This window comes from Neofelis nebulosa, chromosome 16, assembly GCF_028018385.1.
Source record: "Neofelis nebulosa isolate mNeoNeb1 chromosome 16, mNeoNeb1.pri, whole genome shotgun sequence".
NCBI classification, from domain to species: domain Eukaryota; kingdom Metazoa; phylum Chordata; class Mammalia; order Carnivora; family Felidae; genus Neofelis; species Neofelis nebulosa.
The window spans coordinates 28,731,018-28,747,425 of record NC_080797.1 but is presented as its reverse complement, the minus strand read 5'-3'; the positions used below and the strand labels follow the sequence as shown (position 1 = coordinate 28,747,425).

At 44.2% G+C, this 16,408-nt stretch overlaps 1 protein-coding gene across 2 annotated transcripts in view; it reads left to right on the top strand.

The window, feature by feature from the left end:
- MAP3K3 (mitogen-activated protein kinase kinase kinase 3) overlaps nt 1-16,408 on the top strand; it is a 61,295-nt gene that overhangs the window by 35,208 nt on the left and 9,679 nt on the right. For both annotated transcript variants that reach the window (XM_058705235.1, XM_058705237.1), the window contains 3 exons: nt 5,207-5,327; nt 13,296-13,429; nt 16,228-16,301. In XM_058705235.1, coding sequence (XP_058561218.1) covers nt 5,207-5,327; nt 13,296-13,429; nt 16,228-16,301 — 329 coding nt within the window. The remainder of the gene's footprint in view (nt 1-5,206; nt 5,328-13,295; nt 13,430-16,227; nt 16,302-16,408) is intronic.

The following is a 16,408-nucleotide window of genomic DNA, read 5'->3' as shown; positions in this document are numbered from 1 at the left end:
CTTCCTTCCTTCCTTCCTTCCTTCCTTCTTTTTATGGAACACTTCATGAATTTGCATGTCATCCTTATACATGCTAATTTTTGTATTATTCCAGTTTTAGTATCTGTGCTGCCAGAGCAAGCACTGATGCCTCCCCTTCTAAGGACCTATATTTTAAAAAATTACTATAAAGTCAGTATAACTTTTTTATAAAGTTTAAAAAAGAGAGAACTAGCCTATGTAATCCTATCAGTATGACACATTGATTGATATTTACATGTACCCCTGTAGCTTTTGAGCATATGTGTACATATCTCAAATGTTGTCATGGTAGTCATAATTTTCTCAATTATTTTTTCACTTAATATTGTCACGCACATTTTTCTATGTTAATATGCAATCTTCATAATTATAATTTATAAGGGTTCATAATTCCCTTGAGTGGATATACTATAATGACCATTTTTGTTACTGTCAAGTCATTCAAGCTTTTTTTTTAATTTTTATTTTTTTGCATTTATAAAGATTTACATTTAAGACTAGCAGTGGTAATGGTGGTGATAAAACCTTTCTTTGGGAACTTCCTCAGCTAGACCTCAGACTTCTTAATAAACACAAGTATCATGATCCAGATTTGCTATGTGCTCAGGAATCCCACCTCCAGAACAGTGCTTCTCTAAGCATCTATGATGCAATGTCAGTTTTGTTCTGATTTCTAGTCTGTCATGCATCAGTTCCTTTTAAAACACAAAAACTGAAAAATGAAATGGAAAAGGAAACCAGTGACATACAAAATATAAGACCACAGTTTTTATTATTAGATTCAATAGACAGAAAGTCAGTCTGCCAAATTGCTGTAAAAGTCTGTACAGAGTTATTCTCCATTTCTGTATTTACCTCGTTGAGGACTGTTATACCATGGCTTGTGGCCTGGTGCCAGCCTACAGATCATACTTTGGTATGCTGCTCCAGGATACCATAGCACCCTGCCTGCCTCATCTCTTGCTGGCAACTCTCAGCCACTTCGTTTCTCTGCTGAGTTTCTTGCCTCATCCACCTATTGTTATCACTTATACCTTTACTTCCCTTCTTATTCCTGTTTTTAAATGTGCGGTCTCAAAAAATAAATAATAAATAAATAAATAAATAAATGTGTGGTCTCTTCTCTCTGAATTCCTTTTATGCTGATCCTTCTATGACAACTTCTAATCTTTCCTCTGCCTTTACCCCTCACCAAGGTGTATATCATACCCCTCCCACCTCACCTGGCCAAGGCCACGTCTTAGGCTTCAATATTGTTCTTACCTGAGAACTCCTGGATTTTGGTCATCACAGAGTCTGAAGAGCCTCTCTCTAGCCTTACTTTCTCCTGCCCTTTTAAGAAACTTCACCATCTCCTTCAGTAGTTCTTGCCACATTAGGCCTATGCCTGGAACCATCACCTCTTAGATTATTGCTATTACAGACTTCTCTAAACATGTGTGCATCTGTTAGTTTATCTTTCCTCTCTTGATCTTATAACTTCCTAGACCCAGCTTTTCTATTCTCTTAATCTCAAGCTTAACATTCTTTTTTTTTTATAAGAAGGTTTTTTATAATTTTTATTTTTTATTTTTTTGAGAGAGAAAGAGAGCAAGCAAGTAAGCATGGGGCGGGGGGGGGGGGGGGGGGAAGAGAGGGAGGGAGGGAGAATCCTAAGCAGGTTCCACACCCAGCACAGAGCCCAACACAGGGATCAATCTCACGAACATGAGATCATGACCTGAGCTGATATAAAGAGTCGGACACTTAACCGACTAAGCCACTTCAAGCTTAATGTTCTTTTGTCACTTATATCCGAATATGATAAAAACTAAATACCCAGCCACCTTAAACTGAGTATGGCATTTTATTTTATTACCTCAGATTCTCCCTGACAAAAGTAAACTTCTAACCTTCTCTTCCAAATGTTGCCCAGTTCCCAAATATCCCATCAATGAGTTTGATGCTATCTTGTCTGCTATTTAAGTTCAAAATATCAAGGACAATATAAAGAGTAATCCATTCTTTTTTGTCTTACTAAAATAATGGGGCAAGTGCAAGAAGACAGGATCAAAGTTGTTGAGTGGCATAGCTTCAGTCTGGTCCCTGTTTAAACATGGAAAGACCTTACATGTGTAAGTGCTTTTGTCTCTCATTGATTCTTGCAACTTTGAGGGGTCCAGGGCAGGTATCTGTTCTTGCCAGTCTAAACCTGGGGAGACTGAGACAGAGTGACTTGCCTGAGGTGAAGCAGTAAATGGTGACAGAACTGGTCTAAAATCCAGATGTTCTGTGTAGTTCAGTATCTATCAGTTACCATCCAGGATGGGGATCTTAGAATTATTGTAGTCCTTGGGAAACCTCCTCCAGGTTCCTCCACAGTTTGTTAGAAACAGAACAGAAAATATAACATTGCCCATGGGGAGAAGTTGTGAGATGTTATGTCACTCTCTTCCCCACAGCTCAGAGGGCGACCGAACTAGAATAGGTCTAAGGGAAGATGAAATTTTCAAGGGGTTGAAAATTCACTTTTATATGTGAATAGCTTAAAAAGCCTGGAACTCTTTAGTCTGGAAAGGCAGCCTAAGCATATACGTAATCAGAATCTACAAAGCACTGAAGAGTAGGGATAATGAAAACACAGATTTAGTCACCTTGTCCTGCTTTGGATGAACCCCTCAAATATTGGGGGGAATATTTGGTGCAAAGTCTCTTGTTGCCACCCTCGAGGCAGAGGCCTGGTGAGATCCAGGTGCCGTTTCTCACTTGATGCTCCTGCGAACCAAACTGACGCAACCACACACACACCCCCCTTCCCCCTGCATAGTTGAGCCTACTTGTTCACTTTGTCTCATACCACCAGATCTCTTAGCAAGGTAATTTGTGAATCCACTTTTGTGACCTTCTTTTCTGCTGATTTTCTAGCTTCCAGTCACTGCAATCTTTATGAAATTGGTTCCCTGGTAATTTTTCATGTCATTTGTATCAGCCAGACACACTGCTACCTGCAGAGTCCTTCAGTGAGGCACGGGGTAGGCAAATGCCACCTTCTGTTTGAGGTCTTTAGAACGTTCTGCTGGCCACCCACTCTATACCTGTGGGCTCTGCTTTCACTCCACTGCTGTCCCCTTTTGGTTTTCCTAGTCCCACCTTCCTCCTTCCTCTCTTTCCCACTTCTCTGTCTTGTTCAAGGTTCCCTGAATCCTTGCATGAACCTCATCTTTGTTTGCCATGCCATTGCCTTTTATCCCCTTAAATCAGGGTTTTCAAAATTGACTGAATATTACACACACTTGGGGAGATTTAAAAAATACCAACCCTTTGGCCCCAGCCCCAGAGATCCTGTTGTAGTTGGTGTGAGGTGTGTTTGGCCCCACAGGCAGCTCTTTAAGTGGGTGGCTAAGGTTGGGAACCGTGACCTTAAATTGAAGTGTCACTCTCCCCCTAAGACCTCCTGCTCAAAGTGTGACCCATGGATCAGCAGCATTAGCATGCCTGGAAGCTTGTTAGAAATGCAGATTCTCAGGGCACCTGGCTGGCTCAGTCGGTGGAGTGTGTGACTCTTGATCCCAAACCCCATATTGGGTGTAGAGATCACTTAAAAATAAAATCTTTAAAAAAAAAAAAAAAGAAAAAAAGAAATGCAGATTCTCTACTCCATCCCAGACCTACTGAGTCAGAATTTCTGTTTTAACAAGGTTCAAGTTGGATTTGTGCACATTAAAGTGTGAAAAGCCTGCTTTGAAACCTTCATATATTTTCCAACCTGTTGCCACAACTGCAGCCTTTCCTTCTGTAGGTCTGTGCTTTTGCTGGCCGTGGAACCTACTTTCTCATCTCAGCTTTTAGAGTTTAGAATTGAGAGTTTAGAGTATATGTTCTTTGATACATTTCAAATTCACGCCACCAAGATTTCTGGAATAGGCCCTGTGTGTAAGTAGGTGTCCTCGGTGGGGGGGGAAGGGGGGGCGCTCATCACGTGGCTCTTCTCTTTCTGACTGCAGGGCTGTGGCCTTCCCTTGCCCTTCACTGGCCTGCTTCCCCAGTATGTGGCTTCGACTGTTTTTTCCTTTCTGACTCTCAGCAGAGAGCTATTGCACATCGGAGGCTTCTGCAAGAACATTCACTTCCCCTTGGTTCTGACTTCCCGTTAGAGCAAGACAGTTTGTGAAGACAGCCCTGCATGTGATAAAGTCTGGTGTGGGGAGACCAGAGGAGGCTGCTTGGCAACTGAATTACCCCTGAAAGCGGGAAGCCTTTTTCCTGGAGGACAGGATATAGTTTGTTTAGGTCAGACTTTTTTTTCTTACGTGAGGTAGAAGAGCTCGAGAAGCAACTAGAAATTTGACCCAAGTTCTTTAGAGTCCTGACCTCCCATCCCCACTCTCTGGAGTGCTCTGCATGTTTGTGACTGCATCCTGATGCCACTTGCTCACCACTGAGCTTCAGTTTTTAGCTTTCTCAGTGCAAGGGCCCCCCTTTGTTGCTTTGATTTTTTTTCTAGGGCTCACTGGTGGCTTGACTGGGACAGTGCCAGAGCAAGGGTGCATGTGGTAATGTTGATGATCCCATTCTGTTCTGAGATCCTTGACCTCTGGCAGAATGGTACCTTTGATAGCCTTTCCCAGATGAACACAATCCTGAGATGGTTTTCATGGAAAGCCTGGTTATGTTAATCAACTGAGACTTTGCCTTAATTTTGAGGGAGTGATTATGATTGGGGCAGAAGCAGCACATCAAGCTACTTTGAGAAATACGTGTTTATCACCCAGATTTCTGTTGCGCAGGGAGGTTGCCATCATTCTCTATTCTGACCCCCCACTCAGCAGGTGATCTCGCTGCCGAAATAATTTCCTGCTATTTTTCCCAAGCTCTCTGGAGAATTTTATGAGGGAGTGTTTACAACTGTCTTTTCTGTTTGGCATATTATTACAGGAAAACTTGTTATTCCTCCATGCCTAGGTCATCACTCTTTAAACTGGGGCAGTGGGTCTCAGTACTCAGATAACACTGAAGCTGTAAAACTACTGTGAGGAAATAGTGATTTGCCAAGACATATTGAGGAGTGAGATTTGGGGGACGACTGGGTAGCTCGTGTATTGAAAGCATGAAGGCAGCTAAGAACATGAGTCTTAGGGAAGGGGAGGAGGCCTTTCTTGGCCTGCCTGCCTAAAGATAGCTCAGCTTTTTTCCTCTTATCTTGCAGACCAGTCCCTCTCCCCATTCTGGGGTGTCCAGGCAGGTGCGGATCAAAGCTTCCCAGTCTGCAGGAGATATAAATACCATCTACCAGCCCCCCGAGCCCAGAAGCAGGCACCTCTCTGTCAGTGAGTATTTCACCCCTTTTTTCCCTGTCATCTAATTTATCTGCCCATGCTTTTTAAAAATCAAATATTTATTAATTAAAAAACCATCATTTGTAGATTACTACCCTGTGCAAAATAATCCTCTGTGCCTTTATTTGGGGGGAATGGGTAGAGAAATGACTGGAATAGTGTCCCAACCCTCAAGGAGCTTATAGTGTAACAACATGATGGCATGACCAAGTTCCTTTTGAATATGTCTGAAAAAGTGATCTCCTCAAACATCTGCTTGAAGACCTCCAACGACAGTCTACTCTCATTTTTTGTAACGTTTATTTATATTATTTTTGAGAGACAGAGCATGAGTGGGGGAGGGGCAGAGAGAGAGGGAAACACAGAATCCAAAGTGGGCTCCAGGCTGTGAGCTGCCAACAGAGAGTGCTACGCGGGGCTGAAACCCATGAACCATGAGATCATGACCTGAGCTGAAGTCAGATGCTTAACTGACTGAGCCACCCAGGCTCCCAGTCCACTCTCATTTTTGACCATCATTTTGCCAAAGAACTGGGGACTTGTGAGGTTAGGAGTCAGGTCCAAGTTTGAGTTTTGACCTTAGACCTCTTGCTTATGATTCCCGAAGAGTCCTTATGCTCTGAGGAAGATGTTGACCAATGAAACTCTTAGAAAATCAAACTAAGTTGTCTGGAAAGGACAGGAGACTGTTGACAGAGTATATATGATTGGCTAACTAGGAAGAAAGCTATGTAGCTGCTCCCAAGCCTCCCCAGGAAGGAAATCTAAGTCAGGTCTGTGCCTTATGCCAGATAATCCAATATTGTACTGGATCCCATTTCCCAGAGTCTGAAGAGAAGGCCACGTCCTGAATTGTGGCATCTGTATCAAAAGGGAAACCAGGCCTTCAAACATTTGTGATGAGGTTACTGCTGCTGCTAGGAAGGCAAGTTCTCTTCATAAGGTAGAATTGCATCAAATTAAACTGCTCTCTGAAGATCTTGAGCTGAGCTTGGGGAGTTCTGAACATCATTCCTGCTGCTGAGCCTGTCTGTGAGTGATAAGCAGGAAGAATGTGTTACTAAGGCACTGACTTTGCCTTACTGAGTAATTTCAGGAACCTGAGCAAACACTGGTAGTAAGTGTTGCCCAGCTGAAGGTCCACATATGAGTTCCATATTTCTCTAACATTGTAAATAACTGGTGGCTATGTTTTTAATAAGCTGGTTGAGGAGAAAGAGCCAGAACCCCAGCAAGGAGACACTGTCCAGAACATCTCTAGTCCTGGTATCCAGGTGCCCTGACTCTGCCAGAATGGCTTCTGTTCCAGAACCCTCAGAGAGACTGAGGGGCTGGAGGAGGGCAGTATTGTTCATTTGTACAGTAAGCAGTGAGGATCGACATGGGGCAGTGATTGGTCCATTGGGCCTCCTGGTCCTAAGCAAGAGCCCATGATTTGTGTGTAGAGGCAGGGCCTAAATGCTAGGCATTGTTGTGAAGAGCCATGTATAGAATTTCCTTGTCTGAGAATGCTGAGGAATAGGATTTTTATGAAGTAGTTCCTTTGTATCTAGAGATTGGGCAGTACAGCCTCCCAGCATATGTAGATCCCGGGTTCCTTCGTTCAGCAAGCATGATGTATCAGCCATTGGGCTGAGATGAGGGCTACAATGGACACATGTACAATGAGGCTGCAGTGGAGGGCAGGGTGGGGTGGGAGCACAGAGCAGGCAATGACTGACTCTGCCCAGGTTTTGGAGGTCTTCCACAGAAGAGGAAACACCAGAGCTGACACATGAAGATTTGTTTAGCATAGAGATATTCAAGGCACAGGAAGGGGTACCTGCCAGACATAATTGAAAAAGAAGGTGTTGGGTTCCAAGAACCCCAGGTGGTGTGGAGTGTGGCTCAGAGATCATGGGGGACTTCTATAGGCAAGGATGAGGGGAGAGGGCTTTTGACTGTTAGCCTGTGGAAATCTCACTTGTGCTTCAGACTGGCTGATGTATTTGGAGGAGAATAAAGGAAGGTGAGAAAGGATGCCTGGGCCACTTCCTAAGGAGCCTTTAATGCCCTTGGGCTTATTGGTAGGCAGTGGGAAGCCACTGAAAATGTTGGTCCCTTATGCCCATCTCCGTTACAGTGTTTGTCACATTATCTCCGTATCAAATGACATTTTTATTCATTCATTTATTCACTTCAGGTTTAATTGTCAAAATATCAGCTATGTGCCAGAAACATGGGAAGGCAAAATGACCTGGCTTCTGCCCCTTATGTCTCTTGTAGATGCATAAGACAATTTGTCTTTGGGAAGACAAATACTTATCATGATGAGATTAATGTATGACTTACAGGCTGTGGCTGAAAGGTGTGTGGTGCTATGAGCATGTATAACAGAGGGATGTGCCCTGACTTGGGGGGCCAGAAAAGCCGTAGCCTATGATCCGGAGCATGAATGTGGGAATTTTCCAAAGGGAAACAGGGAAGAAAGTCTGAGGCAGGGGGAGCTACACGTGTGGAGGCCTGCTGGCTGGGGGAATATGGTGTGACTGAGAAACAGAAAGAAGCCCTGAGGCTGGAGAGCTGAGAACAATGGGGAGGAACCATCTAAGGCCAGGGAGGGAGGCAGAGCCTTATGGTCCATGGTCCTATGATTAAAGATTTTGATCTTTAATGTTGAAAGCAGTGAAAATCCACTTTCTTGTTTTTAAAGTGAATAGAAATGGGTAATGTGACATATTCCAATTTGTGTTTTGAAAAGATTCCTCTAGCTACATTGTGGAGAACAGATTACAGGGGAGCAAGAACAGATCAAAGAGAAACCATGTTGTGCTGTTTCGAAGGGGCACATGCACCCCAATGTTTATAGCAATGCTATCGACAATAGCCAAAGTATGGAAAGATCCCAAATGTCCATCGACAGATGAATGGATAAAGAAGATGTGGTATATATATACAATGGAGTATTACTCGACAATCAAAAAGAATGAAATCTTGCCATTTGCAACTACGTGGATGGAACTTGAGAGTATCATGCTCAGTGAAATTAGAGAAAGACAAATATCATATGACTTCACTCGTATGAGGAATTTAAGAGACAAAACAGATGAACATAAGGGAAGGGAAGCAAAAATAATATAAAAACAGGGAGGGAGACAAAACATAAGAGACTCTTAAATATAGAGAACAAGCAGAGGGTTGCTGGAGGGATTGTGGGGGGGGATGGGCTAAATGGGTAAGAGGCATTAAGGAATCTACTGAAATCATTGTACTATATGCCAACTAACTTGGATGTAAATTAGAATGAATGGATGGAAGGAGGGAGGGAGGGAAGAAAGAAGAGAAACCATGTTAAGCTAATGCAGTTTGGTCCAGAGGAAGAAGACAGAAGCTTGGATTAGGCTGGTGACAGTATTGGAGAGAAGGCACAGGTGTATTTGAGACATTTAGAAGGTAAAAACAACAGAACACAGCATTGTGGTGGTTCTCAAAGTGTGGTCTAGGGTGGGGACTCAGTTCAGGGGGTCCCTGAGATCCCTTCAATGGGTCTGCGGTTTGCCTTTTTACTGATTCTCTCATGAATATACATTGGAGTTTTCCAGAGGTTACATGCGTGAGGTGATGTCATTGCTCTGATGGCTAATCGAATGTGTGCTTGTGTATTAATGTGTTTTCAAAAAAAGTTGTTTTTTAAAGTTTATTTATTTATTTACTTATTTATTTATTTTGAGAGAGAAAGCACGAGTGGGGGAGGAGCAGAGAGAGAGAGAATCCCAAACAAGCTGTATATTGTCAGCACAGAGCCCAGCTTGGGGCCTGATCTCTCACGAACTGTGAGATCATGACCTGAGCTGAAATCAAGAGTCAGATGCTCAACTACTGAGCCACCCAGGCGCCCTGTGTGTTTGCAAAATTTTTGAGCTTTAATATCTAATACAGTGAATATCAATTGATAAAACCCTCTTAATAAAAGCTATTTGATGTCCTTGGTTTTTAAAGTGTAAAAGGGTTCTAAGACCAAAGATTTCAGAACTACCATGATACTATATTGATTTTGCAGGGGTTGAATGAGCAGGAGATAAGTTACTGGTTTATGGATCTGGATGAATGGCACTGCCTTTCACCAAAACAGAAACAGTAGACGAGAGCCTGGTTTCGCATGCTGAGAAGAGGCAGACCTGATGTTTTAGAGGTTGAATTAGAGGTGCCTTTGAGAGACCTAAGAGGAGATAGCAAATGAACAGTTAGATATACAGGTCTCTAGAGGAGAAAATCAGGACTAGAAAAAAAAAAATTAGAAATTGTCCAGCTGAAGCCATGTGCCCAGGTGAGGGGCCCTAAGGAGAGACTGCAGAGTAAGAAGAGGCCTAGGACTGAGCCTTAGGAACCCAGACACTTTATGGCCAATTAGGGGAAGATGAACCTGCAAAGGGCACAGCAAAGGAGTGACCAGAGAAACAGGAGGGGATAGGGGGAGGCCTTACATGGTACCAGCCAGGTTGGAAAGGGCAGACCAAGGGCAACTTGTCGTTTGGTCCACAAATGTCTGAGTGCTTGCTGTGTTGGTGCAGCATAAGCCTGTTTGGAAATGGAAGGAAACAGGAAGAGGAAAGAGTCAGGGTTTAAGCATTGGGCAGTAGAAAAAGTGCTTGGAGTAGAAATGGGGTCAAGAAGCCTTAGCCATTCAGCCCCCAACCAGCAGGAGCAAGTGGGGTTTTCCTCCTCCCTCCACCAGTATGAAGGAACCTGTATTTAGTGAGAGACAGTAACATGCACATCATTCAGCCCCCACCGCACCGTGTTCAGTGATGGGGAAGTGCAAGTCCAATTTTAGATCACGCTATTTGTTTGAAGTTTTTCCTTATATTGAATTGAAAATCTGCCTTCTCTCACATTACCCAGTGACTCTGGTACTGCTCTCTTGAGCAACACAGATGTACAGATAACATCTTTCATCTGACAATTTTTCAACTATTTGAAACCAGTTATGTTTACTTTTTGTTCTTTCCATTGTAATATACATACCTTGAATTTTAATTTTTTCAAGCCAATTAGTCTATTAAACTAGTTCATGCTAAAAACTAAAAACAAGCAACAAACAAACAAAAACAACTAGGTGATGAGTTAACCCAAAAGAAAGATCCCTGTGGGGAGATCTTCAGACAAGGCAGCTGGAGTTTCCCTATGTGACGATGCCCTTCCTCCTGTCTTTGCCTGTAGAAATTTTACCCACCTTTGAAGCCAAGCTCGAGCACCATTTTTTCCCATATACATTGGGTGGTGCCCTTAACCCATGTAGCCAAGCCCTGCCACCTTCTGACTCATGTTCCGTCTAGTGTGTCTTGTTAAGTGCCTTTGCCTCTGTTCCCACTCCATCTTATTCCTTGTCTTGCTACTGCAATCCCACAGTTAGGCAAACCAGATTGCAACCCCTAAGGAATGGGTAGTGGGGGAGCAAAGGCAATCAGTTCTTTCAAGGAGCTTGGTGGTGAAAGAAAATCAGAGATGGGTTAGTTGTTTATAGGAGAGCCAGACTGTAAGCCAGAGATCTGAGCATGCTCACCAAGAAGGGAGGCGCAAAGTCAGGTGAAAAGAGTGCTGAGGGTGGTGCCAAAGGAACCGTAGGGAAGCCGACTCCTGTGGCAGATGAAGCGAGGAGTGCAGGTAGAGGGTCCAGAATGCTTTGGCCAGGGGAAGGAGAGAAGGAAAAGTTCAAGCAGAGGAGGAGAGAAGTGTTGAAAGGATGAGGTGACTGGAGGGAGCCATGGCAGCAGTGGGGTAGAGAGCTGTGCACAGTGCAGACCTCCTGTCCCCCCTGTCCTGGTGCAGTCGGAAGGGCGGGGCCTGGGATCACACAAGTCAGCTCCCTTCACTTCCACAGGGCTCTTCTCCTTGCCAGAAATTCTTCTGTGATGCTAGATGAGACCAGAAACTGTTTAGTAGTGGTGGCAACTTCAGAATAAAATGGGAATTTTGAAAGTTGAAACACATTAGGATGTCCTCCGGGTCTCATGGGATGAAATGTTCTGCACAGCCTGGTCCAGTGTGAGCACACTAAGAAATACTGGTTAAGACTTCCCACTGAAGAAGAAAAAAAGATTCAATTCCTCCCCCAATCTCATCTGCCCAGCAAGAGACAGCAGAGTTTAGAGAAAATAGTTGATGTCCAAAACAGCTATCTCTTTGTACTTGGAATGACCTGCACATTAACACTGACCCCAAACCCTAGAACTCCCTGCAGAGGCAACTTCCTGACTGCATCAGCTTCCTGACAGGAATCTCCTATGAGAATGGGTAGAATCTGAGAGCCAGTCTTTCAGCTTTGGGTGAGAGTTTTGCTCGGACTCTGCACTATGGGTTAAGGACCTAGCAGAGAGCTGGCATGGCCCAGGAGGAGCACAGACGGCCAGCAGCTTAAAGCCCTGGCTTTCTCCTTATGTGTAGAACACCATCATGCAAAGCAGTGGGCCACTCTGGACACAGGCCTACTACTCTGCTTTGTTGCTTCAGCTGTTGTGGCTGGGGCCCCTTGGCACAAATGGCCTCATGAGAATAGAACAAGATTGGGCTGGAATGCCAGGGAAGGGCATCCTAGAGAGCCTGCTGTCCCTGCCATGCCTGCTTTCCAAGGCCTGAGTTGAGTGGTCTTGCTTGCGTAGTGCTGTGATTTGTGTTGTCTAGCTCACTGCTGTCTCTGCTGGTAAATGTGGGTGCATCAGTGAGTCTTGCAGTCCAGTGTCCTGTCCTGTTCAGGTCCCTGTCTTACTTGTTCTCGACTGCTGTTGTAGCCCCCAATTTCTGAATTGAAGATAAAAACAAAACTGAAAATGCTCTGGAGCAGTTCTGCCAACTCCTGGTTTTTCCATTTGCTTCCTCTGATAGCCATTGGTTTGGGGAGACTTCCCTTTCCTGCCCCAAGCTGTGGGCCTGTGCACAATAGCCCCTGGCCCATTGCCCATCAGATAATAAGGCTGGCTCTCTGCAGGCAGCAATGTGTATTGGAAAAAGTGAAAGTCTCTGGCTGGAAATAAAAGCTCAGAAAACCTTTGCTATTTTCCCCCAGCCCCTCCTGGGTCTGTAGTGCTGGCCTTGTGAGTCAGTCCCATCCTACCTGGAAAACCAGGGGAGAGTTCAGTGGCAGCTGGTGAAGAAGAGAATGGATGTTGCATTCTTGGATATTCACCTAGGCACTCCATGTAACAGACTGGGGCAGTTCATCCTGTCTGGGGATAGTTTAGATCCCTGTCTGGGGATTTCATCAATAAGTGGGTTTTTCTTTTTCTCTCATCAGTCCCTTACAAGAGACATTTTTGTTCATTCTAGGTCAGATGTGTAATACCTTTTTACCCCAGCATGTATTGCTCAGGGTTCAGGTGCACAGAGTAGAATCCACTCTAACTAGTTTCAGGAAGAATAGATTTAGTGCACATCTTGGCTTACAGGGTGGAGAGAGAGAGAAACAGACACCACAGAGCTACTCCCTCTTCTGTAATCTGGAAGCTACCAGATTCAGAAGCACAGTGCCCCTCTGCTCTGCTTCACACCACATACGTAGAGGATGCCTGCGTCTGTGTCTTGACATCGGAAAAACTGGAGACCAGGTGTGGGGCCTCTGGTAACACTGCAGCAGGAAAACCGCGGCTCCCATGACTGTGTCCAGGAGCGGTAGGAATAGCAGGAAGCCATCTCAATCTCACACAAGTGCATCTGATTGGCTGGACCCCAGGGGGTCTTAGATGTAATAGCTTTTAGCTGATTAACTTCGAAAGTGCAGGAAGGCATACCTGAAGCGTGGAATGGATCTTGAGTCTAACCCATTTTATCGGCCACATACAGTGAAGGAAACGAATGGAATTCTGCTGAGCTCCTACCTTGTACCAGCCTCTGCAACAGACATTTGGTCTCACCTGGTCCTGTGTCTGCTCCTCTCAAGGGCACATCCTGGGCTCTGTTGTAAAAGATCTTGTTTCTGTACTCTAGGCTCCCAGAACCCTGGACGAAGCTCACCTCCCCCTGGCTATGTGCCTGAGCGGCAGCAACGCATTGCCCGGCAGGGGTCCTATACCAGCATCAACAGCGAGGGGGAGTTCATCCCAGAGACCAGTGAGCAGTGTGTGAGTATGGGGTCCGGGATATGCCTTGGAGTGTGTCAGACCAAGGCTATAAAGGGGCTTCTCAGTGGTCACTAAGAGCGACTAAGAGCACTCTGAGCTCTTAGAAATCACCTTCAGTTCCTTGCCATTTGGCTCTCTCACAATATGGCAGCTTCTTCAAGGCCAGAAGGAGAATCTCTTGCTCCAGTCTGTGGATCATAAAATGTAACATAAAGATGGAGTCATCAAATGTAACATAATCACAGGAATGAACATGCCACCCTCTTTGCCATAGTCTGTTGACTAGAAGCAAGTTACAAGTTCTCCCCTTATTTAAGGGAAGGGGTTTATACAAGGCTGTGACTCATTGTGGGGGTCACTCTAGGGTACGTCCTCCAGAACAGTTTACCCATTTCAATGGCTAACTTTTTAACTAGTGGCTCGCTTGATGAAAATGACATTTTAGCTTAGTGAATTCAGCGAGAGCAAGATCTCTGGCTTCGTTCTGAAGTCTTGTCACAGAGCTTTGCTTTGATTGCGTAAGAGAAGGATCTGCACTTATAAATGTTTAGGAGTCGGTCTGGGAAAGGGGGATTTCTTAAGAGTAAAGTGTCCAGTAGAAGGACCAGCACCATCACATGAGGGATTTTACAAAAAAACTGATCCTTGTAACTTTTCTTTCCCCTAAAACTGATTCTTACAACTTTTCTTTCCCCATGATAGCTAATCTCTGAAAGCGTTATCCAAACTATACAGGCTGTGAGAAGCCCTTTACACTGCTTCTTCTCTCTTCTGTTAACTCTTGCTTTCCAGATAAAATTATGTTTATGGAGTGCTTTTAGATAAGGATTCCCTTCTTAGGTATTTTACTGACTATTCTTTCTGTTTTCTTTAACCAGAACACTTCTGGACATTGGCTGTGTTAGAGGTGACTTGGGTGTAAAATCTCAGATTGCAAATGAGTTTATTGCCTTTGGTCTTGATCCCTCCCCGTGGCCCTATATTCTGGTCCTTTTACTTCTTTGTTTTACCTGGCTAGCCCTAGAAGGTGTGGGAGTATTAGACTCCTAGAGAGGACAGACTTTTAGAAAGAGGCCAAAGAAGGAATGCATAGGTCCTTCCCTGGTGCCCCGGACTCTTTAGCTAAAGTGAATTGTTCCTGGTAACGGACCATTCAAGATAAATCCACTTAACGGAGACCAAAACATGTATGTAGTGAAAGAATATTCAATTGGGCCTTTCTGGAAAAGTGAAACTAAGATAAGTTTATTTTGTTTCTTCTTTAATCAGATTAAGGAGATAGTTGCATCTATTTGCTAATTTTTAGAATGAACAAAAGCATGATTCAGGTAAAATTTTTTGGCTTAATTTTTATATCAAAAATTTTGCTAACACGATGTAACTTCCTTGACTTCCCCTTTGATTTCTTCAGCATTGTCATAAAGATTGTCCTTTTTGGGGGCTCCAGGGCATCTCAGTAGGTTAAACGTCCAACTTCGGCTCAGGTCATGATCTCACGGTTTGTGAGTTGGAGCCCTGCATTGAGCTCTTTGCTGTCAGTACAGAGCCCACTTCAGATCCTCTGTGTCCCTCTCTCTGTGCCCCTCCCCTCCTTGCTCTCTCTCTCAAAAATAAACATTTTTTTAAATGTTTATTTTTGAGAAAGAGAGAGACAGAGTGAGTGAGGCAGGGGCAGAGAGTGAAGGAGACACAGAATCCGAAGCAGGCTGCAGGCTCTGAGGTGTCAGCACAGAGCCCAACGCAGGACTCGAACCCACGAACCGTGAGATCATGACCTGAGCCAAAGCTGGACGCTCAACCAACTGAGCCACCCAGGCGCCCCTCAAAAATAAGTAAACATTAAAAAAAATTATCCTTTTTTACAGAAGACTTCGCAGGATTCAGTGAATTTTCCAAAGGCCCCTTTTGAACCTTTGGTATTCCTCCTTCATCATACCTGCCATGTTATTGTACTCGCACATTCTTCTTCTGTTAACTGGTCTCACTTTGAAATTATGGGCAAGATGGACCCTAGCATTAAATAGGAAGAGATAATTTGAGTTGGAAACTAATTTTATGAAAGTTGTTAGTGAATTTTCATAAGTCTGATTTCTGCTTCTCTATGTAATTTTTAACTTTGTCTCTCAGATAATGAATACGCTGATAGGGAATACCCCCTTAGGCTAAATGAAGGGAGTTTAGTTGGAGAAAAAACTAATCTGAAGGCTTTTTATTACTGCATTCGACCAAGGGCCAGGGAAACACTTTAACTTACATAGTAGGTACTTATTGCTTGTATATGAGAACGAGGAACTAGGAAATTTTTCATCTGTATCAGCTGTACAATAACTAGTTTCATGACTTTAAACAATTCTCCTAACCTTTCTAGACCTGCAGTGATTTGTCAGTGAAACGAGGACAATACTTGTCTTTATAAATTTTAAATTATGGAGTGTAAACAGAAGCATTACAGTCCCACCCAGATGCACTGGAAGCCTCTGCAGGGTAGTACCAGCTCCATCGCCAGCCTCCCAATGTTCACGAGCCAACAAAATGCCAACAGGAGAAGTAGCATCTCTGCTTTGCTCTCCTGGCAGAGCTCCTTGGGATGCTGGCCAGGCACTTTTCTCACTCCTGGAAACTTGCCTTTCAGACTATGGGGGAGAATGGTACCTTCCTAATTATTCTTCCCACTGCACAGGCAGAGAAAGGGCACTTTCATATTTTGACAAAAAGCACCATTTGCTGGACTTGGCTGGGCCGTAAAGCCCTGACTCACCTGGCTGGGATTGGGTTTTATTGTATGACTTGCCTTGCAGATGTTGGATCCTCTGAGCAGTGCTGAAAATTCCTTGTCAGGAAGCTGCCAATCCTTGGACAGGTCAGCCGACAGGTACGGGACTGTGGCTGCTCTGCGGGTTAGTACGTAGGCATTTTTGGAACTGGTGGGCTGAGGAAATAGAGTTAGCTAGTATGTCTCTGATCTAGACACTGGTCTGC